Source organism: Nuphar pumila, chromosome 15 (genome assembly GCF_984573655.1).
Source record: "Nuphar pumila chromosome 15, dmNupPumi1.hap1.1, whole genome shotgun sequence".
NCBI lineage: Eukaryota > Viridiplantae > Streptophyta > Magnoliopsida > Nymphaeales > Nymphaeaceae > Nuphar > Nuphar pumila.
The window spans coordinates 1,586,016-1,609,948 of NC_143263.1; the positions used below are offsets into that span (position 1 = coordinate 1,586,016).

Sequence of the window (23,933 nt, forward strand, 5' to 3'; positions counted from 1 at the left end):
GGACACACTTGAACTCTATTCATATCATAACCAAATCCAGTCCATTTGCACCTGTACGTGGAATTGAGCAATTCTAAGCCTCTTCGACCAGAGCAGGTCTCTAATGAGCATTCGTGTTCAAACCTATTGCCAACTTACGTAGAGCCAATTCATCCAAAAAACCGGTAACAGAAACTAAATGAAAGCAAATACAACTCTAACCTGGTGAAGCTTAAGCTAATCTCATCTTCCGAGCCCAAATCCTAGTTCTGGGGATGTCCTTGGCTGTCGATCTCGTGCATAAGGAGTTAAAGACCCAGGCTGTAGATGGGTCGTATTTTGGTTAATGAATCCTATTTACCACCTAGATAGCGTCTTGGATGCCTTGGCAAGCCTCAACGAAACAAGAGAAAACTGGGCCATGCCCTCCAAAGCTCAGTTTCACTAGGTGAGGCCAGCACTTGACCATGTCAGGGTTCACGAAAATGACAGAATTAACATGGCATTTTCTGATTATTCCCACTGGCTACATCACAAACACGATATAGTGCAGACAGAAATTACCATGTAATTGTTGCATGATAACTTATCTGAATCAACACTCAGCGGCAGAAAGCATAAAGTAAATCCTCCAAGTAATACAGGAATCCAACATGAAGATAGCAGTGAATGCAAGAGTAGAAGAATTATCGGCTTCAGTCCCACATTGAACAAGAAAAGAATGCAACTTACAATCACGCTAAGACATCACAAGCCTATATAAAAGGCACTTTTATTCACACTGTCCGATTCATGAATACTTGTGGTATCGCCGCGAGCTCAGAATTCACAAGATCAAAGATAATTTACCATATAAAGCAGAAATTATAGAACATACAAGAAAATAAACACAGAGCTAGAGACAAAATTGGAAAACGTGGCATGTACGAAGAAAATTGTCATTGAATAACTTTCAAGTGTTTGGAGTTGGATATAGACATAAAGCTGACAATATATAAAACGGGAAAAGCCATTTCTTGTAATAAGGCACTTCAAACTTTCCTTGAAGATGGTATGACAATTCAGATATGCCATAAGAATGTGGGGTTGCTGTTACCTTTTACCAGTATTATATAAACTCCATGTGGCATAAATGATTAGGTTAATGATAAAACTGGTAATAGTTTCATACAAGTGGTTCATAAGTCCAGACAAGAATGCCCTTAGACTAGGAAGGAGTAAAAGTGTAGGCAGATATTTGTCATGGAGGATGATATCTTACTTTTTCAAGGTACCATGCACCAACCAGGATGCTCCGAACATAATGTTATTCTGCATTACTTAGGTGCTGAAGCAGGTTCCATTGTTTGTATTTGAGGAGCAGTAACAGCAGATAGGCTGAGATCAGAAATACTAAAACCACCAGATCTCTCACGGATCTCTCTGTACTCTTGGCAGATGGCACATTGGTGACAAAAAAGGTGTGTCACAAAGTCTCCACAGGGTGCTTCCTGAAAAACTTGTACCACATTAACAATAGCCCTATATGTAAGAAGTATGTTTTGAAATGGAGCAACTAACAAACAGGCAACGATTTAGATGGAGCTAGCACAACCATGATGGGTTAGGCAATATAGAATGTGGATGCTATGCTATTAGAATTAGCTATTTTATCAACTTCATCATACATCAGATTTACAATGGATCATTATTTAATTGCAAGCAACGGGGTAACATCAAGAGCACCAATAATTTTATGGTTTCCAGAGACATCCAGCACAATGTGCTATTGTCCTAGCCTACATGCTTTTATTGTTGACAAATCCAAAAACAAAGTCTCTCTCTCTCTCTATATATATATATATACATTTTGTGTGTGCATGTGCACCCATCGTAAACTGTCCACTCAAATGATCTGATGGTCAAGAAAAGCCCTGCAGATGTGAGCTACTTTGCTTAAATAAAAACAGATTTTGGATCATATCATTAGGATGTACCAAAATCAATGACCCACGATGTACCAAAATTTTTACGACACAAAAAATCCTCATTTTATTTCAGGAAATTATGATCCAAGATATGATTCCGTGTAAACAGTGTTGTGAAAAGCGTTGAGGCATAGCGAGGTGCTCCACCAAAAACCGAGGCGAGGCGTAAAGCGTAAGCCTCAAATTTTTTTTTTTGAAAACTTAAAAAAAAATGTAAAAAAATATCTAAAAATACAAATAAATAAAGAAATGCTTTATTGATGAAATAACAACCAATAAGAAATAAAAAATCTCAAATAAGTACTAGAAAATATGAGATTAACATATAAAAGTAACTAAAAACTGATTATATAACTGGAAAATATATGAGATTAACCAAAAAAAGTTAAAATTTACTAAGAAACTGATTACATAACTGAAATAACTGGAAAATATATGAGATTAACATATAAAAGTAACTAAAAAATGATTACATAACTGGAAAATATATGAGATTAACCAACAAAAGATTAAATATACTAAGAAACCGATTACATAACTGGAAAATATATGAGATTAACCAACAAAAGTTAAAATATATGAGATTATTCTAAAAAATATGAGATTAACATATAAAAGTAACTAAAAAACTGATTACATAACTGAAAAATATATGAGATTAACCAAAAAAAGTTAAAATATACTAAGAAACTGATTACATAACTGAAATAACTGGAAAATATATAAGATTAACCTAAAAAAGTTAAAATAAATGAGATTATTCTAAAAAATGTGAGATTAACATATAAAAGTAACTAAAAACTGATTACATAACTGGAAAATATATGAGATTAACCAACAAAAGTTAAAATATACTAAAAAACTGATTACATAACTGAAATAACTGAAAATTATATGAGATTAACCTACAAAAGTTAAAATATATGAGATTATTCTAAAAAATATGAGATTAACATATAAAATTAACTAAAAAACTGATTACATAACTGAAAAATATATGAGATTAACCAACAAAAGTTAAAATATATTAAGAAACTAATTACATGACTGAAATAACTGAAAAATATGCGAGATTAACCAACAAAAGTTAAAATATAGTAATATACTAATAAACTTATTACATAACTGAAATAACTGGAAAATATATGAGATTAACCTACAAAAACTTTGTTGATTATGTCTCTGAAATCTTGTTGTAAACTGATTACACAACTGAAAAATAACAGAGGGCCGCGCCTCAAGGCGAGGCGTGCCTTTTGTGCCTCAAGGCGCATTTTGGATAACACTGCGTGTAAACAAACCATGCTTACCAGGGCTAGATTGAGTATGAGAGAGGTTCTTGACCCCGTTGTACACATCTCTCTCTCTCTCTCTTTGCATGGACACACACCCACATAAAAACAAAGAGCAAAACACATTCATCATTGTAATGAAAATCAACCGCATTAACAATGAGATGCTAACTGTTATAAACATGAAACAACTCAACAAGAATTCAATCAGTTATATCGTCTTCGGGAGCAAATAATGAGAACTACAGGTTGTTGCGGCAAAGAGAAATTGTGTTTCACTTAAAAGCAAATGAGTAATCTCAAGCACATACCTGCAAATTATACTTTTCCCTAATGGCTCTACGGTAGCCACAGGCATAACACGAGACCACATTTCCCGGTAATCCCAAAAAAAGTCCACTAGTTAAAAGACAGCAAAAGCAATTGAAAACGCCCCATAATGTGAAATGAGTAATACATGGTCCAGTCCAGCTTCCAGAGCCTATGAATTCTGTGTTCTTGCCAAACAGGAAACAAGGACAAAAGAATCCAATGCAACCTGTGAAAGGATAAGCCCAATCAGTTGAAAGTTTTGGAACCAAGGTCATTAACTACACTTGTATAAATGATCAGTAACTTGTTCCAGAACACAAGAGCACTACTGCAGAAAGGAATAAAGAATAAATCAAATCAGCAATTCTATGCTATTATAAATTATATAGCGGTTTGATGGCCTGTCTATGTCACACAGACATTTCTCTTAGCACATGTGTTCCCATGCTATGTCACAGGGACACGCCATTTTGGTGGAGTGCCCCCCATGATACGAGCACGACATGTACGACTAATATTTTAATATTTTTAATGATTTTAAATATTATTTCAATAAAATCCTATTTTTTAATATTAAAATATCAAACAATAGTTTTTATTGATTAAAAAATAAAAAAATCTGTCTTCGTGTCCTATTTTCAAAAGAAATTGAACTTGTGCATCGAATCTGTGTCATGCATCCACATTTCATGGACACAGTCAAACCAGTCTCAGACACAGTCAACACCATATCCTTTATTTATTTCCTTTTATGATCTTGATTGCTTATTTTGTATTCACTTGTGTTCTTTTAAAATTTTGTCAACAATTAAGTTACATTTCAATTTTCAGCCTAGTTTTACTATTTGATATTTCTAATCATAATGACTTAAATTGTTGTTCAAGAATTTGCATTAAGATGGTATTCATACATTATTGCTTTGCATTAAGAATTTTGAAAACACACGCACATACACACCAAATATATATATATATATATATATATATATATATATGGTCTTTGAATACCAATGTGTGTGTGTGTGTGAGAGAGAGAGAGAGAGCCAAAAAGCGATCAACATTACTTAAAAGTGAAACTCAACAAAGCGTTGAGTCCCACAAGCACAAACACAACAACAAAACATGAAAACACCATTTACACAAAAACAGAAAAACCCAAACACAAAACAGAAAACTCATCAAGGACTACAAACATCTAGATGAGGATCGGTTGGAGGCAGAGGCAGGTCTTTGAGATATATGCGTAAGATAGCATACACATCAGCCAAGACCCTATGAGTCAAACGGTTAAGGTTGAATGGGACATCCCGAAAAGTAGCATCATTTCTGGCCATCCATATGAACCACCACACTGTAAATAACCAAACTCTACAAATAGTCCTCCACTTCTTTTCGCGTCTAATTATAGCAGGGCTGAGGATAAGATCTAACGCAAAGCAGCCCTCCCGCAAAACAACTGATGGAACCCTCCAAGTTATAGAAAACAGTTCTCGAAACACTTCGCACGACCAAAAAATATGTTGTGTGGTTTCTTCAGCCTGTCGACAAAGCACACACCAACCGGGAAACTGAAACCCCATCCTCTTGATATTGTTATGGGTTTGTATTCGGCCATGAAGAATCAACCAAGCCAATACCTTGGTCCTCGGAGATGATCCCTTCGCCCATAAAGCATTTTTGGGGATCCAGCCCGGACCTGGAGGTAAAAGAGAACAGTAGACCTTGTGGACTTGGAAAACTCCCGCATTTGAGACTGCCCATTGAAGCCAAGATCTGTCTAGCCCCACATCCAAATCCCTGTCAAGAAACAAACGCAATGCCCTAAACCACATTTTCCTCAAATGCGATGTGTATGGTCCACGAGCCCCCCGACGAACAACAAGCGAATCGATTAGACCATATTTCAGCCGGAGGAAGTTTGCACATGCATCCCGTGAAGTATGAGCCAACCAACACTGCTTTGAGAGAGAGAGAGAGAGAGAGAGAGAGAGAGAGAGAGAGAGAGAGAGAGAGAGAGAGAGAGAGATCTTTTACTGGAAAGGTGTAAGCTTTTCCTCTTTCCCATTTAAGATTTTGACCATACACCGATGAACCATTTCATCGTGAAAAGGGGAAACTCCTGATTTATCATTCAATTCCTTTAAAAAAACTGGGAACCCATTTAACTAATAAATATCATAAACTTAAAATAATAGTTAAAACAAAATAACTTCTACCACAATCACGCCATAGTCTTAATTTTGCATCAGCTAAGATGAAGCTCAAGCAAAAGCGTCTTACAACTTTGCATATCATCAGAACATGCACAGATTCCAGAAGACCATTGAACAGGATCCTTGCTTTCCAGAGGAGTTACCTCATTCTTCTCAGATTCAGTATCAACACCATGATCCAAAGTTGGTAATGGAAAATACTTTGGGGGCACATAATTACTTCTCTCTTCCATCCTTTCCTGATAAAATATGCCAACCAATTTTTCGACACATGAGCTATATTACATAGCGGACAGCCCAAAAGTAATAAATTTGCTTATCAAACTAAAACTTCATCCTTGTCAGTAAACTAGTAATGGAACACTGCAATGATAATTCAAAATATGCTCCTTCAATATAAAGATCAACCGCATCTCAATTGAATAAAATCAAGATTAATGTCAACAATTTGAATCATATAAATTCCCCTGAATTTATTTAGACTAATGTCTACATTTGCAAATTTCAGTCTAACATCCACATGTCGAATCAGACTTCTCAAAAATTTCCCCAATATAAGGGTGAAGTCAAAGGATTAAAAGGCAATTAAACGCTTCCTTGGTTTGAAATAGGATATTGCAACCAGAAAACAAAAACACAGATACCAGAGTAAGAAGTGGAGTCAGTGTTTAAAGAAAATCCATGAAGCTTGAAGCATTTAGTTAGCAAAATGGAAGCAAGAAAGAAGAACAATGGAGGTGAGATAAAAAAAAAAAGTAGATGGAACATGTGCTTTAGCTTAAATACATCTTTTAAGTCTTCTGCCAAAATACATGTTACATATGTAGGTTCCATTAACTGTAGACTTTAAAAAGAAAATATAATTCTTCCAATTTGAAAAATACATTTCCAACATCAAGATAGTTCCATTATATTAGGAAAATTAAGAAACTCGTCTCTGGAAAGCATAAAAGAATTACACCGTTTCATGCTTCTCCATCAAGCTTCTGAGGTGTGTGTGTGTGTCTATGGTCCATAGTTACCTGAAAACTTCAGAAAATCCATTAAAAACCTAAAAACTCAGAAACAGTGATTCTACGCAAATGTATCAATTTTACTACCAAGCAGAGGAAAGTTTCAGACGTGATACTACACATTCACGGCACTCAAGATGAGACACCTTAATCAGAAAAACGAGACCGAAAATTGGGTTCAAGAATTCATGTGCCCTTACAAAGAGAAATAATGGAAACAGAAACAAAACATCCAAATCCACAAAATCAACCACAACATCATCACTCCAATTGATTCCAACGAATTCACAGCATTTATAGAAGTAAAAGCTTCAGAAACCCAAAGGAATAAAAGTAACGCTAAATTTGCCTCCAAAAGAGCAAAAAAAAAAAAAGGGATGATAAAATTCTGTTTCCAGACGCAATTGTTACTCAAAAACACCCAACGTAAAAAAAATGCCAGACAATTCAAGTTAGTTAAATATCGAAACGTCAAAAAACTCAAGAGGAAGAAGATCGAGAACGCTACCTCTCTAGGGTTTTGAGCATTTGGAGAGAGAGAGAGAGAGAGAGAGAATTTAATCGTTAAAATCGATGGAGGCGGTAGGCGAGGGCAGATCATTTCATTTACAGAAGAGCTCAAGGCGACATGGGAGAGAGTGACACGTGTCACCGTTTGAACTTGCGGGCGGGACTGGGTTTTGTCTGGCTCCAGGTACCATCCACGGTACCCCGATCCGGTTTCTCTGTTCTCGGACCCGTTTGGGTCCAATCAGATCGAGAAAGACGTCCAAAATCTCTCCCACGTGAAAAATGTTTGGGTTTAACATTTGGCAGGTCGCCATTCCTTTTATTTCATTTTTTCATTTTATAAGTTTTTGAGAAATTATTATTATTATTTTTTATATTTACATAGAGAAATCATAACCCATGAACAAAGACCTAGCCGCGATGGCTCTACCTGCTGGCAGCATAAAACTCTGTGGGCTTATTGATTAAACACGATCCAAAAGCTAGTTGCTAGTATTTGGACCATGGATCTTGTTGAATTGGGTCAACAAAACTTTCTATTTGTGGCTACAATTAGGCTGTGTTTGGGAGCCAAAGAGGAGAGGTGAGATGATATTTAATGAGGGGTATAATAAAATACCACATTCCCCGGCAGGTGCTTATAACCCTGTTTTAGGAGAAGGGAATGGTGTTTTGGAGTGGATACCACTCAATTTTAACTACATCTTCATCTTCATAAGGATGTTGTTGACAACTCCAACCTCATCTTTGAGTTCTCATTTACTCTCCAACCCGGGCTCCCAAACTGAGCATTAAGGGCAAAAGTTACTAAAAATAGGAATGTAAATGGGACAGACTCGGGTTGGATCTAGGCTTTACTGAGTTCAACTTATTCGGATCTAACATAATTGAATCTGGATTTAGATGTGAAGTCGGATGGAGATCAGACAAACAGAATTAGATTTGACTTGCTTAAAATGCTACATTTAATTTCTTAGATTAAGACTCGGATTCTGAGCCAAATCTGGATCTGATTATTAATTGGATTGTATTTTGGCTACCGACTCCAACTAAACAGATTCAGATTTTATTGGATATCTACATGAATCCTAACCATTTACATTTCTAAATCCTGCACGTTTGGAAGAGAGAAAAACTCTCATAGGAAAAGAAAGTTTTGCCTATGAGGGTTTTGATATGAGAAGTTTTCAAAAAACAAAGTTTTTTCACATGTTTGTGTAGCATGAAAAAAACATAGTGGGAAAATATACAGTGGGAAAATACAAAAAATGAGAGAGAGGAGGAGGGAGATGGGTGGTGGTGGTGGTGGTGGTGATGGTGAGTGTAAAAAATAAATTCTCTTGGCAGAAAACATTCCTCCATCTCTCCCATAGAGGAATGTTTCTTATCATAAAGTGTACTTAATTTTTAGAAAAACTCTCTTAGCTAAAAAGTCTCCCTTATTTGAAAGGGTCAAAAAATCTATACCAATTTTCCATTTTGCATCACTTTTCCTACATCTTTCTGGCTTCCAAAGGTGCCCTGAAATTTGGTGTTGAACAAGGTATCAATGTCTTAGCACAATATCTTTAGAAGCCGATAAATCCAATGAAAAGTACAACACTTCAAAATATCGCCAAGTTTTCACTTCCTGCCATTCACTAGTTTGGAGTAGGGGTGCAAAAGGTGGATAAGGGTTGGATCATGGTATATCTGACTCCAAGGCTGATTATTGTGCCATAAATCCAGATCTAAACTAGATCCAAATCACTAGAGTTCTGGGTTCAAATTTTTTTAATGATAATATAGGACCTGAGAAGAAAAAAGAGTGAAAACAAGGGATTTACATGTGAAGAAAGACAAAAGGATAGGCCAAATCTGATCTCTTCATTGAGATCCATATCCAAAAATAATGTGTTGGATTCAGTCCGGAGATCCAACTGAATCTGATCCATTTTCACCTGTAGTGTAGAGACCATGAAAAGTCCAGATCTTCTTGGTCCTCATTTCAAGAATTTCTGAATCCTCTGCGTCATCAAGGGTGTGTTTGAAAGGTTCAGACCGCAGATTCGAGGACCAAGTTGGCCCGGTCTTGCTAATGGACCAGGGCAACGTGACTACAGATCATAAAGTTCCCTTAGAAAGGAAAGAATTTAAACAATTATCATATTTTCCAGGATAAGCTCGGATAATACTTTTATCTTGATAAAAGTTAAGAGAAAGGAGCCGTTTAGTGGTCTTGTGGAAAGTAAAGTGCAGAAGGATTAGCTTTTTCTTATCTATCTTTTCCCTTTTTTTTTTTTAAGATAGGCAAGCTGGATTAGGCAGACCCCCACCAGATATACAACCATACCATTGGGATTTGAACTTGCAACATCAAAATTCATGGTGATGTACGCTCACCGCTCCTACCTGACAAGCGGCGCCCCTATTGGCTATCTTTTTCCTTTTTTTCCCTTTGGCTAAAGTTGCCCATACCAGATTAGTGGAGCCATTATGGGCACCCAACCTTATAATACCATACCAGACTAATAGAATGTTGGCTAAACGGATTCAAATTACCAAATCTACTTTTGATATGTAAATAGATCCACATATCAGGTAAATTCGAATATTGGACCGATTTAGTAGCAAAAAATCAAAACCATATCAGCATATGATTATAATGGGATATGTTTTTTTCTTACCAAATGCAACTAAACAAAATAGAATTGGGTAAAAAATTGGATAAAATTCATTGATATCCTTATACAACGACGACAACAACAACTACAACTACGCCTTCATCTCAAAACAATTGGGGTCGGCTATATGAACCAAAAAAGAAAATCATTCTGGGTCTTCCACATGAATCCTTCCTAAATTTAAGATATGTAGTAAACCAGGTTTAATCACAGATCCAACAAGACATGTAGACATATTTAAGATCCATGCCCCAAATATTTTTTTTTCATGATGGACGGGAAAACACTCTCGGGAGAGGAGATATGGTTGGTCTGGCTCAGCCTGCCAAACTTACATGTCTACATGTCATGTTGCTACACCATCCCATGCATACATGCTACTGCACACGTGTTTTCATGAGCACATGCTTGCACACGCTTATGTTAAGTTATCAAGTTGTTCACACTCAATACTATTAATTAGGCTCTGTTTGGGAGCCTGTCAGAAGAGGAGTTGGGATGTAACGAGAGATAGTTTTGACTGGGAATTAGCTGATTCCAACTCCAAAATACCCATTTGAACTCCTTAAAAATATGAGGTATTTGAAACTCTTTGGATCACAAGGACTCTAGTGGGTTCCTAAATTTCTAATGGTTCAAAATTTTTATCCCATTTACCTTAGTAAATCTCATATTCACCCATTTTACCTCAGCAAATTCTATATTTTTATGTTATATATATATATATATATATATATATATTGAGTTGAAAACCATAGGTTCAAGCTTTATGAACTCAATCTCACCACATAGATGTGTTCATGAAGGTTTGTTGGCTAAGGATCAAACATTGAATCTTGTTATTTTGATACAAATATATGATTTTTTGAGTCATGAAATTTTAGTGGTGTGAACGATTGATTTTTTGAAGTCCTTCAAAAACCTACTTATGTGTCTCATATGATTCAAAACTCATTTCTCACTCAATAAACATTGTAGATCACATTCATAAAATTAAATTGACCCCTAATTACTATTATAGGGTAAAACTCGGCACTAAGGAGGGTGCCACAATAAATGGTATTTACATCATCGGCAAAGGAGAGTTCAACGCGTTAGTTAGTAGGTACATGTTTGAATGCATTAACCATAGATATATCATTGATTGAGAACATGATATAGCGAGGATTAAGATGAGAAGCTATAGTCTATTTAATTTCTTGATGAAAACAGTAGCACACTGGTGCTGAGTGTCAATAGGCTCTTGTCTTGTCTTTTAGTAACAAATAAAATAATGAACATATGACAACCATTGCTTCCTATTTGATGGTACACCAAATGATACATGAAGAGAAACGACATTCACTCTGCGGATTCCTCAGTTAGCTACAATCTCTGAAGAGTTGCAGTGGTTTTTGTTTTTTCACATGGTGACAACTTCTGACCTACACGGTGGGAAGTATGATCTAAGTGCTCAGCGTAGTTGGTAGGAGCTATCAGTGCACGTCTCTTTGTGGTGGGACGTTGCAGGTTCAAAACCCAGTGGTAAGTACGACAAGCAAAGCCAGCACGGCTAGGTTTCAGACCCCGGGGGTGGTTTCTCTGTATAAATATATATATATATAAAAAATGATTTATAAAATGGAATATATATATATATATATATGGTGGATATTTACCATGATACCATATGGTAGTAAACACTCTTGTTTGTATAAACATAGCTACCAAATGTTAATCCAACCATACATTTTTGTTTAGCATCATATATTTACTGTATTAGAAGGTTTTACCAGTATAATACACCATAGGATTGTATTTTTGAGATGAAAAATCAACCACTCACAATTCTTGAAGATATGTGTGGTTTAAAACATCATGTTTGAATCAACTTTAACACATGGATATAGTAAATAAAGCATGTTAAACATGATCCAAAGGTTAGATTTTGATTTAGAGCTTAAATATATGTAAATCAAGTATATACTACCGCAAGTTATGGTGGTATAGTACCACCATAAATGTCAACCTAAGTGTGCTTTGATAATTATTTATGACAAATTGAGGCCTTGTGTTTGATTTTTATTTTGTTTTAAACATATAAATCCATACATCCTGATCCTATCCTTATTTCTATTTATTTAGTGCAGTGTCACTAGCCACTCTTCAATTCGAGAGTATCATTAGACATAGGCCGCTGAGCCCAAGGGCACGAGGATTCTGCCCTCGAGTTAAAACCAGTGTTGTTAGTATCGCTATCATCTTGAATCGTCCAATACGTATAGTATCGTCAAAAAATTGATAATGACCTGAATCGACTGTTTTTTAATAAATATAAAAATAGCTTAAAATTAAATTTTTTAATATTATTTTAATGTCTTTAACACGTCACATTCTGATTGACACGCAATATTTTTTTTAGCCGATTCAGAACAATTCACTTGAGAATCGGTATTGAACGATTCACCTGAATTCGTTGGCCAAACGATACAGGTCTGATTCCGATATGGGCAACATTGGTCAAAACACTTTTATAAACCAATAATTTTTATAAATCGCCGTAAGGCCAAGTTCATAATGATTTGATCATATTCATACTTCATAATAGCGAAGGCAAAACTAAAGTGCAATAAATTTTTATGCTAATTGTAATAACCATAGCAGCATAAGAACAAGAATTTTGTTTTACATGCAATATTTAAGTTGCATTGGTTGTCGATTAGCACCACTTTAATAGCATTGCATACACACTTCATCATATAAAATATACAAGTAATAGGGATGGCAGTGGATCGGGGAAAAACGGGGCCCCACTCCGCCTCGCCCCATTTGAACCGGAAATGGAGGACATGAAACGGGGATAGAGGTTAGAATCAAAACCCGTGCGGGGATGGAGGCAGGGATGCACTTATGCTTTTCCCTGCTCCGCCTCATCCTCGATCCCTGTTAGTAAAATGCTAAAATACTCTTTAGGGATGACAGTGGACCTAGGGAAAATGGGGCCCCGCCCGCCTAGCCCCGTTTGATACGGTGACGGAGGACATGAAACGAGGATGGAGGACAGAATTTTGAGAAGAGGCAGGGGTGGAAACCTTGTCCCGGGCCCCCGCCCAGGTCCACTGCCATCCGTAATAGGTAACTACCTGCTGATTTAGATATTTTTATTCATTCACTCCTGTGGTTTCTTAGAAAGAAAGAATTTTACTGTGTAGCACTAAAGTATGCAATTAAAAAAATAGTTATTGAGACGCGTTTTACTCCCTATGCTCCTATAGGGAGATAATGATTTGGATGTCATTATCTCATAGGTATTTTTGGTTTTAATCATTCTTTAGTATTGATGTGTATATGATTCTTGTTGTGAACTTGGTGAAAACCAGGTTTAGTGTCATCCATACAGCACTTCCAAAATAAATAGGTTTAAAACCTGGTTAACAGATGTCACCCAAATGTTAAAACCAGGTTTCCAAAAATTAGTTTGCTAATAATCTCTTAATTAAGAAACAATGGAAAATAAAATGACTACTCACAGCACACATTATGACATTCCCCATTCCATGAACTTTGAATACCAACCACTTATTTCCAACTTTATAACTCGAAGTTGAAATTTGGTGACTCCACTCTGAATATATTTAGCTAAAAGCAGCAAGCATCTTTTGTTTTTAACATATAGCAACCCAAGTTGGCCATCAAGCCACTAAGTCACTAACAAATTCCTTCAATGTGGCTTTGTACATGAATATGGGACCCAATTACTCATCTGGGTCGATCTGATTCAAATCTGACAAAGTTCATTTACGCAAAAAAAAAGGTTTATTTACGGCCTAACTAGGACCTCATTCAGCTGAGCATCACCCGACCCATGTCCGTATCCCAGCAAACTGGATTAAGGTACACCTAAAAGAGACCCGGATCCGACCCGTTACATTGATATCCCAACACGTGTCAGAGGAAGTCGAAGTGTTTGTTTATCTGGAATTGTATGGCGATTACCTTTATTTCCACGAGAGAAGCTGCTGCTTTTGTTTGATTACTTTATTCATTGGTTACCATATTGATTAAATTGAGGTTATGAAGTTAAAAGGAGTCGGTGGTCGTCTCCATTTGGAGCTCTTTTGCTCTCTGTGGCCTTAGAAGACTCTGCCAAGTAATCTCCTGTGGAGCAATTCATGCCGTGTTTCCTTCTTCCTCCTCTCTGCATCACGTTGATTCAGGTAAACCCACCAAACAGAATTCCATTTTTTTTTTCGTTACTGCTTTCTCTTCGTAGGCTTTCGATTACCTACGCCAATTCCTTAATTTTCTTTCATTCGATTGTTGAAATGGATCTGCCTTTTCCAGAATTCTGTTATTTTTTGTGGTTTTGAATTGTGGGTATCGTCGCTTTTCCTGAGTTTCGACGATGGTGTTTGGTAATTAAGGAAGAAAAGGACTTTTAGCTGTTTTAATTATGGTTTTTGTGATGAGAATTTCTTTTCCGTTTCGTTTGATTGGAAGGGGTTTAGGTGAATTCTGTTATGAACTCTAACTGCTTTATATTTTTATCTTTTTAATCTTAGTTGTGTTGATGAGGGATTATATGTGACAGGTGTTCAATTAAGATTTATGAGTGGTTTTGATAGGAGTTTTCAGTAATATGCGTGGAGATTTAGAGGTGAAGGAAGTGAATTCCGAGGCGTTTTTCTGATTGACGGGTCTGTTGGTGTATGAGATTTCAAAAGGAATTCATCGAACAAGTTGAATTGGGTGGTATTCGAATTTTCAATTGTGTTGATGGCAACATGCGTTTTCTGGACAGATCCGATGAGTATGATGGAATTTGGATGACGGGTTTCTTGTTTTTGAAATTTAGGTTATAAGAGAGATTGCTGAAAAAATTCAAAGTTTTGGTATGAATAAACAGAGGAACCAGGGTGCTTCATGAGTTGAAGATGCTTATTTTCCACTAGGAATGCTGCTATTATTGTGGATCCAAAGGAGATTTGAAGCAGCTTTCTGTTATCTGGGGAGGAATTCTTTGTAAACATGGGGGCTTCCAACTCGAAACCACAGGGTGACAAAGCACTGTTATTGTGTAGGGAAAGGAAGCGCTTTGTTAGACAAGCCATTGAGGGGAGGTGTGCGCTAGCTGCTGCTCATGTTTCTTATGTCCGATCACTTCACTATGTCGGAATAGCTCTTAGGAAACTTTTTGAACCTGCTTCTTTGGCAGATTCTTCCTTGTATACTTCCACAAGTGCAACCCCTGAGCCCTCTGCCTTTACAGAGAAGTCCCGTTCTCGATTCTCATATCCGTCTCCTTCCATGTCCAACCATGTAGAGGCAGTGGAAATGCTTTCTTCACCGGCAATCTCATCTCCATATTCTTCTAGGCAGGTCCATGTGAATTATATGAAATCCAGTAGGAATACTAGCACCACCATCAAGGAGAAGCCCAACCTTCCAGTAACCGTAACGTTGCACCACTCATCGAATGCCACTACCCACAATTCAGTATCTGAATTTTCTGAAAGCTCCTCTCCTTCTAGTCCAATATCTCCACAGTCGAAGGGGGCTACTCCATGGGACTATTTTGATATTTTCCCTTCTATTGAGAACCAATATTCATTTCAAGCTGGTAGGGAAACAAGTCCTGGCTTTGATGATGCCGATTATCTTAAACAGCTTCGCGAAGAGGAGGGAATTCCTGATCTGGAAGAGGAAGGGGAAAAGGACTTTCTTAATGGAAAGGGTGATGGAGTTCCTGATTTGGGACAGGAACATGAGGACTTTCTTAATGGAAAGGGTGTCGATCATGAACCCAACCAAGAATCTGAATCATCCTCTGAAGATGAGACACTTCAAAATTTTGGAAGACATAACAGGAAGGTTTCAAGGTCTTATTCCCATAGCGCATCACCAGTTAGTGAACCATTGCTTGAAGAGAAAAAAAATATTATGGTAGAGAACGATCAATATCCTGTGGAGACAGCATCTGACAATACTCCAACTGGCGCACTGATTTTGAAAAGAAAAATACAAGTGCCGAGAGAGACTCCTCCTGCAAATGTCATCACATCAAAGGATTTCGTATCAAGTATGAAGGACATTGAACTTCTTTTTCTTAAAGCTTCCGAGTCTGGGAAGGAGGTCCAGAAGATGCTTGAAGTGAATAACATGCATTATCTACCCAATTTCACGGAGAAGAAAGGTGAGCCATCTTCTCTTTTATCGCCATTTGTAATTTTTTTTTCTTTTTAGTGAAAGTGAAACCTTTTGTTTCTTGTATTTCTGTTTTTCTTAATTTATATCAGACGCTCTACATATAATCTATGTTAGATGTGCTACAAATAATTTACGTGAAATACAAGTCATGAGTTTCTCTATCTTTTTGTTTTGAAATGCACAAAATTAACAAACATAATGTGATGCAGCACAAAAATCTCAGATCTCGTTGTTTCTCTCGGCATGTCTGGCTTGTTGTGATGACACAACACTTGCTCCTCCTGGTAGGTTAAACATATCTTTTCTAGTTTCCATGTAGGCTCCAAGCAATTTTCTTCTACTTAATAACATAATTCTCTTTTCTTGCAATAACAATTTGGTAATACAATCTTTTTTGTGATTGATCAATATATTAGTTGCTGATTGGAAACATTTGTGCATACTTTCCTTGTTGGACTGATATTTCATTGTTATCTGTGATGCCTCCGATCTCTCATTTTCTGGTTAGACCAAGCACCAAATGCATTGAAGCTTATAGCTTGGCATCAGTCAACAACAACCCTTTCTTCATCATCAAGGAATCCTTTGGCATCAACATCTTTGAGGGATGATGTAGATGACAGCAGTATTGATTATGGGGATGCATTCTGCATGAATTCAGGGAGTCATGCATCTACCCTGGATCGATTGTATGCATGGGAAAGAAAGCTTTCTGATGAAGTCAAGGTGTTCTTTTGATGCTTTTTATCTGATGAACTAACCTGAATATTTTTTTACTATTCATGTTTATAGCATCCCACTATTCCTTCTTTTATTGCTAAGAGTCTGTTGCATATCCATGCAAGTCCTGATTATGTATGCTGAGCTTTCTGATGAATTCAAGGTGTTCTTTTGATGCTTTTTATCTGATGAACTAACCTGAATGTTTTTAGTATTCATGTTTATAGCATCCCACCGTTCCTTCTTTTATTGCTAAGAGTCTGTTGCATATCCATGTAAGTCCTGATTATGTATGCTGCGTGATTCCTGATACAAGATGAATGCTATAAAAAAGTGAACATCTTTGAGAACTTTCCATTCCTTTTAACTATGTTAAGTTCATAACATTGCAATGTGATGGTCTCAGTTATTGAGAACGAAGCTGTGGGTTTCCTTATTCTACCTATTAGATTGTATGGATCCTTATCTAATTTGAAAGACTGTGCAAGTTGCTGAAGAAAAAAATCAAGGGAACGTAAAGTAAAACCTATGTAGTCAATGGGTGGTGGCCAAACCTTCGTACAGACTGGTTGGCAGTGCACCCACATTATCAAGCTTTTTACCTGGTTTTAGAAACGAACATGGAGCTTGCTGGATTTTAACAATTCAACAGAAGCCAACTTTCTGCACAACCTATTTCTTCTTCAAGGACAAAAAAATTTGGGCCTAATGAACAATTTTCTTATAGAGATTGACTTGGCAAAAAGATACCGTGCAGCCGAACACATGGCCAAGTTCTTCATGAAGACTCTAGTACTGGGGAATCCCTCAACTTGTAGGTGGAAGTGATCCCTAGTTCACAGGGTGAGTAGGAAGAAGTTATTAGTTTGGACCTCTACCTTCCTACTAGATATGATCTCTCTTTCTGTCTGTCCCTTTTGGCAAAAGAATCAAGACATCCACTCCCAACTGTAGCAAGTTATCCCACCACGATAGTAATGATTTTGAATTGAATAGTGCTAACAGTTAACACTGTCTGCTTTCCTTCTTTTTGGTTCTCTCATCTTAGGTTGGCATTCTTTTTTTCCTTATGGTTTCTTTATTATTTGTTTCGGTTCCATTATCCTTTTAAAGCTTAAGCTTGTCCATTTAGACAGGCCATTGACTCAGTCATCCACAAAAAGAAAATAAGTGAGGTTTGGATTCGATTGAGATGGACCCTGGATACCATAAAATGTTATTTCTATTTCTAAAACGAATTTCAGGTTACTTATCAAATTGGATTCTAGTGCATAAGATTGTTAGAAAGTGACTTTGAATATTTTAGGTTCGATAATGAACCCATACACATGCACATTAAGTGCGAATACACCCACTTAAGGGAACAACACAAGCACATCAAGTGCTAATACATAAACCCATAAAAGGGATAAATATGACTTAAAGTCATAAGTTGAATATTATTGAAGAAATAGGGAGAAAAGGGTAAAGACCCTATACAATGGAGCATAAGCTCCTCCAAGGAGTGAAGGAATTACAAGGGGAAAGCCCCTATTTATAATACAAGCAAGGAGCCACTTAGGGGGCTCCCAAAGGAGTCGTTGGGAGCCCCCAACGGTCACATTTGTGACCGTTGGGGGCTCCCCAACGACTATTTGGGGAGCCTCCCTAAGTGGCGCAAACCACTAAAAAAGAGAAAAAGAAAAAAAGAAAAATAAAAGTAAAAATTACAAACATATTCCAAATGAAATATGCGTAAAATTGTGAAATGACTAAACTACCCCTATGCCTATAAATAGAAAAATATTTATTTTATATATATAATTAGGATAATACATATGCATATATACCATATATGAATATGTATTATCCTTTATATATATAAAATATATATAAGATTACATAAGTTGAATGAAACATTTTAACAAAGATTTAATGGCTTTGTTTGTAGAACGTGAAACCAATGAAGTTGACGGCTCAAAAACTATAAAAAGATGTCAGTCAAGCAGATCTCCCATATTGTCTTGTCTACTTTATTTGGAATTGGATTGTAATAGAAAAAGAGCCTTTTGCTTGGCCTCAAGTGTTTTCAGTGTTTTCTTTCGATAAAGGCCATCACAAATGAAGATAAATAAAATTTGTCAAATCTCCTTTTCAAATGTTTTGCTCTTAAGGACACCCAAATTGCTGCATCTCAAGTACAATTTGTTCCATTTAGGAACAAGATAGGTGTTCAGTAAAAAAAAAGGAACTGTTTCAAGATGAAACCACAGTAATTTGGGAAGAAGCAAATTAAGAGTCTGGTTTTAACCCTGTCAAGTGATACAAGGAATCAAGAAGGAAAGTTTAATTGTATCTAAGGTTATGTCTCCTTATCCATGATACTTGTTTGAAAGTGGCGTTTGTCAGGTGGGGTTGAGATATTGTAGATTTTGCAATCATGTCTGGGCATGAGCTACTTGAAATTTTAGATTATTTCTATAAAAGAATTAGGAAGCAGTTTGCTCCCTTGTTTGCCAGTGAAGGTGTTCTGAGAAAAAGGGAGGCAATGGGAACATATCACAATCATGAATTTTTCATTACTAATTGTCATAACTAGCATGTTCTCTCTCTCTTTCTCTCTTTATGGTGCTTAATTGATGACACCAGTGATTGAGATTGTTTCTTTCTATTCATGACCTCTAGAGGGCATAGTGATGCTGTAATGTTGTTATAAATACTGTTTAATTCTTCCTTTTGATCTGACCTTTTTTTGAGGCACAAAGTTTGCTTCCTAGCAAAAGAACAGGTAGGTCGTCAAAACCAGATCTAGACATTTGTATGATGGTCATGATTCTCATGAACATTTCATTTCCAATAACATAGAGTACTCATCATTGTTGATTTCATGCCTGAGCTATTTTTTTGCAGAGTTCCTTCATGTTGTTGCATGTTCATCAATATCGGCACCAAGATAATAATGAATGTCAAGAATGCAATTTCTAGCGAGATTTATTAATGCATTTTTCTTAGGAAAGCAGCTGGAAATTCTTGGTTTTTCCTTGAAGGAGAGTAAAATTTGAGAAAATGGAACATGGTATCCTTCCCTCTCTCCCCCCCCCCTCCCCCCTCAAAAAAAAAGAAGGAATTTCTTGCAATAATATCATGATAATTTGAAATTGGAGATAAAGTGATATTAAGAGTGCTCTTCCTGGATCAATCTCCAACTAGAAGCTGCAATACCGTGATTAATTATTTAACAGAACAAACTTAAGATGGCTTAGCACAAAATAGAACTGGGTGAAGTTGGCCATTCTTTTCCACAGTTTTATTCTACTGAAAATGGAAAACTTGACTCATCATTATCGTCAAACTTTATTTTTCAAAAGTTTCCCAAATATATCCCATTTTTATTTGTTTTTCTGTACCCCTGAGATCTATTTTCCCAATGGCTTTCCATGAAGAGTCCAAAGTTCCCAATTCCTTGTCTGAGAGGAGGGGCTGTCAATGGGGCCTTTGGGTAGTAATTTTTTATCTTATCCAGTCAAATTTGATTGATGAATACTTTTGTTTTTAAAGAAGGATTTGAAATTTGGAAAACCATTCAAATATGTTAATCAATGTTCTAAAAGCCTTACCATATTTCACAAACAGGCATACCAGTCAGTAGTCCTTCCAGGGTCTTTTTGACTGTTCTCTGAAAATTTCTCTAGTTCCTGTACTCTCTTTTGCAAGCGGTAGTATACTTCAACACTCCGTTGGATCTACACAGGAATTGAAAAAAAAAAATGAAATGATAATGCATTACATTTGCACATTCACCTAACTCTCAAAAATAAAAATTTCACAGTTACCTAGACCTCCACTTCTTCTCATATAAAGCACGAGTTAGAGCTTAGCTTCACTGAGCTTCTGAGGATGGTTCATCTATTGCCATCAAAATGGTGTCAGAACACATTGTCTCGTTGCTTTTACTCTTTTATTTATCCACTTATTTTTCATTTTCCTTTTTCTATTTTTCCTCTTCTAAGAAAAGCATAAAATCAATGAATAGTAATTCTGATAGGGATTTTTTGCTTAAGACTAATGTATTTTTGGTTTTACATTACCTTTGCATAATGCCTTGAAATTTGGAAATGTCTCAATTTTTTCATTGTATTCACTCATTTGAATAATTGTTTTTGCAAATTCGTAATGACCCTTTCTTGCTCTGAATTCAGTTATTTATGTATACAGATAGTTCATGAGGCAATAACGAAAGCAACTTGCAACGATGCTGTAAACTTTTTAACTTGTTCTAAACACAATAAACAAGAACCAGTTGCATTTACCAAGACACTGAAGTATTGCTTGCTGCAAAGTGTACTTTTATGAAGAAAAACTGAGATTCAACTGAATGAATTGGATATGATGGAAATTATAAAATTAAATTTATCTATCTTAGGTGACTGAATTTAGGTCCATGGCTTTAATGCTTGATGACCCATGTATGCATTTTTTAATGGATTGAGAATATTTGTTGGAGTTATGGAAATACAGAGTTTGATTTCACTTGCATTGAGGCTTGAGTATTTGTACTTTTGATGGTAAGTTCTATAATTTGTTTCTGATACAGCTTTCACCCATTTCTTTACTTCACTTTGCTTATGGTGTAATAGCATTGACAGTCTTCTGCTGCTTCATTACTGTGAATAATTTCAGGAATTTTAACATACTTGAAATAACAATATTATACTTACAATCATTGTAGAAATTTGGTGTTAACTTTTTCATTCTTATAGGCCAGTGGATTAATTCGAAGCAAATATGATATGCAATGCAAACAACTTAGACATCTAGAAGCAAGGGGAGAAAAACGTGAAAGGATTGACAAAACACGGGCTACTGTTAAGGATCTTCACTCAAGAATCCTAGTTGCCATTCACCAGATTGACTCAATATCAAGGAAAATTGAGGAGCGAACGGACAAGGAGCTGCAACCACAACTTGAAGAGTTGGTTGAGGGGTATTTTTTCTAATCTCAGGTTCAATCATGCATAAAACACTGGTTTTCAAGTAATTACCTCAATGGATCTTGCACTTTTGTCGTCTCAGGGCATAGAATGCTATGATGTGCAGATAATTCTTAACTATTTTTATGGCAGAGAGAAGAACAAGACTATTAGCACTTGAGTTAATTATTATTTGAAATTAGGGATGACAATGAATCGGATACTTACCGAAATCCGACTGAATTTCATTCCATTTAGTTGCATTTGGTAAGCCAAAACCATATCCGATTATAATCCGATGCAGATATGGTTTCAATTTTTGCCATCCTAATCCGTTTAGCCAACATCCGATTAGTCGAATATGGTATTGGCCACATCCCATCTGAATCCAAACTGTTTACATCCCTATTTGACATCAGAAAATAGAACCTCAAAATGTTTGGGAAAATAAAAAACCTCTAATTATTTATTACTGTGTGGACTTCTTGCTTTCTCTTAACTTTGTGCTTTGCATGCTCCAGGTTAGCTCAAATGTGGAAAACGATGTTTGAATGCCATCAGGCACAACTGGGGATCATCAAGGGAGCATATATTACTCCACAAGCCGTATTTCCAACTCACTCTCAATCTCGCAGACAGGTGGCCATTGAACTGGTAAATGAACTGAGCTCTCTGAACATGAGCTTCTCAAAGTGGATATCTGCACACAAATTATATTTGAAGTCTCTTTACACCTGGCTGCTCAAGTATGTCCCTCAGCGCCATAAGCCAGTAAAGAGGAGGAAAATGCAGAACGTGGAGTTTTGTCCTCGTAGAGATGGCGCACCACCAATATTCGTTACCTGCTATGACTGGTCCGAGCTAGTTAATGGATTACCTGCCAAAGAAGTTTCTGATGCAATCAAAGAACTGGCATCTGAGGTTCATCGTTTACTGCCACCCCAAGAAGAAAACAGGGGAAAGAATTCGAAGTTGACAACCTCACTGTCATGGAAAACAAAGGGCTACAAGGATCGGGACGGATATAAGGCTGTAGATTTTGAGTACAGGGTAGCTGATACCGATTTGCACTCTGTTTTTGATAGTTTGAAACCAAAACTGGAGGAGTTTTTTAATGAGTTAGTTATTTTTGCAGCAAAGTCATCAGAAATGTATGAAAAAGTTAAAGCTGTCACTCTTGATGCCCACATTCTCTATCACCAGGGTGGACAAAAGCTGAGTTATTGATTGTTGATGGTAGATATCGCAATTCTTGTGTAGGCATTAGTTGGTGAGGCTTCGTTTCACACACTTTGACAGGAGTGTAGGAATGACATCAGATAGGAAGTATTATTGTATATTTCAAGTTTGTAAATTGGAGCAAATAAAGGGGGCTTTGGTTTGAAGCTGTTGCATATCTGAAGGTAGACAATAAAAATATCAATTTTGTTTGTTTGGTCATGGAAACGTCATATTATAATTTCAATCTCTATAAAAGTGCTTTGTATAATTTGTGGTGCATGTGTCTAAAACAGTATGAATCTGTAAAGCATAGCAATGAGTATGATCGTCTTATTTTTGTGTTTATCAGGCCCATTGCACCAATTTTCATTTGTGCTGCTTCTTTATTGCATTTAACGGATTAATCTTATGTTTCTTCTTAGCATGTTTGCAAAAAATGTGGTCTATGGCTGATTAGAGATTTTAAATTTAAGAAAATAAAAGCAGTTTTAATTAATTTTCACAAAGGATAATAAAAAATTAAATTAGACCAATTTAAATTTCAACAAAAAATTTGTATTTTATTGCAAAATATCCGGTTTTTTGTTAAAAAAAAACCCTAATTTTCACACTACCCCTACACAAACCTTGTGGGCTAAAAGATCCACCTTTTCATGCTTGAGTATTAAGAATCTATTTAATTAGTAATTGGGTTTAAGTACTCTTCTTTGCTCGTATAGGTCTTTGGTTTCAGACCATTTTATTATATATTTGTTCCACTTGAGAGGTCACCTGCGTGGCCAACGGGGCGGTTGTGAAGGCATTGCGATGAAGTACTGGATCAAACCCTACTAGCTCACGGATGTATGTAGCTTTTGAAGGTGGGCCACGTAAGGCATGGTAGTCATGGGCCCTACCCAGGGTTTGTC

At 36.4% G+C, this 23,933-nt stretch overlaps 2 protein-coding genes across 6 annotated transcripts; one reads left to right on the forward strand and one right to left on the reverse strand.

Annotated features, from left to right (window-relative positions):
* Positions 1 to 745: 745 nt before the first annotated feature.
* Positions 746 to 5,996, reverse strand: LOC149814081 (protein PLANT CADMIUM RESISTANCE 10-like). Its single transcript, XM_089990165.1, has 3 exons — positions 5,831 to 5,996; positions 3,550 to 3,776; positions 746 to 1,469 (listed from the first exon to the last, which is right to left on the reverse strand). Exons 1-3 carry the CDS (start codon positions 5,994 to 5,996, stop codon positions 1,296 to 1,298), a joined length of 567 nt encoding a protein of 188 aa, XP_089846291.1. The 3' UTR covers positions 746 to 1,295.
* Positions 5,997 to 14,016: 8,020 nt separating this feature from the next.
* Positions 14,017 to 23,293, forward strand: LOC149814082 (nitrate regulatory gene2 protein-like). Of its 5 annotated transcripts, none has more exons than XM_089990166.1 (6): positions 14,017 to 14,145; positions 14,520 to 16,121; positions 16,345 to 16,419; positions 16,644 to 16,861; positions 21,595 to 21,818; positions 22,326 to 23,293. In XM_089990166.1, the coding sequence occupies exons 2-6, from the start codon at positions 14,957 to 14,959 to the stop codon at positions 23,029 to 23,031; spliced, it is 2,388 nt and encodes a 795-aa protein (XP_089846292.1). In that variant the 5' UTR covers positions 14,017 to 14,145; positions 14,520 to 14,956; the 3' UTR covers positions 23,032 to 23,293. The 5 variants fall into 5 exon arrangements, with proteins under 5 accessions (XP_089846292.1, XP_089846297.1, XP_089846293.1 ...); XM_089990171.1 differs by lacking the exon at positions 14,017 to 14,145 and having other exon boundaries at positions 14,180 to 16,121; positions 22,326 to 22,854; positions 22,940 to 23,293; XM_089990167.1 differs by lacking the exon at positions 14,017 to 14,145 and adding an exon at positions 14,180 to 14,436.
* Positions 23,294 to 23,933: the final 640 nt, after the last annotated feature.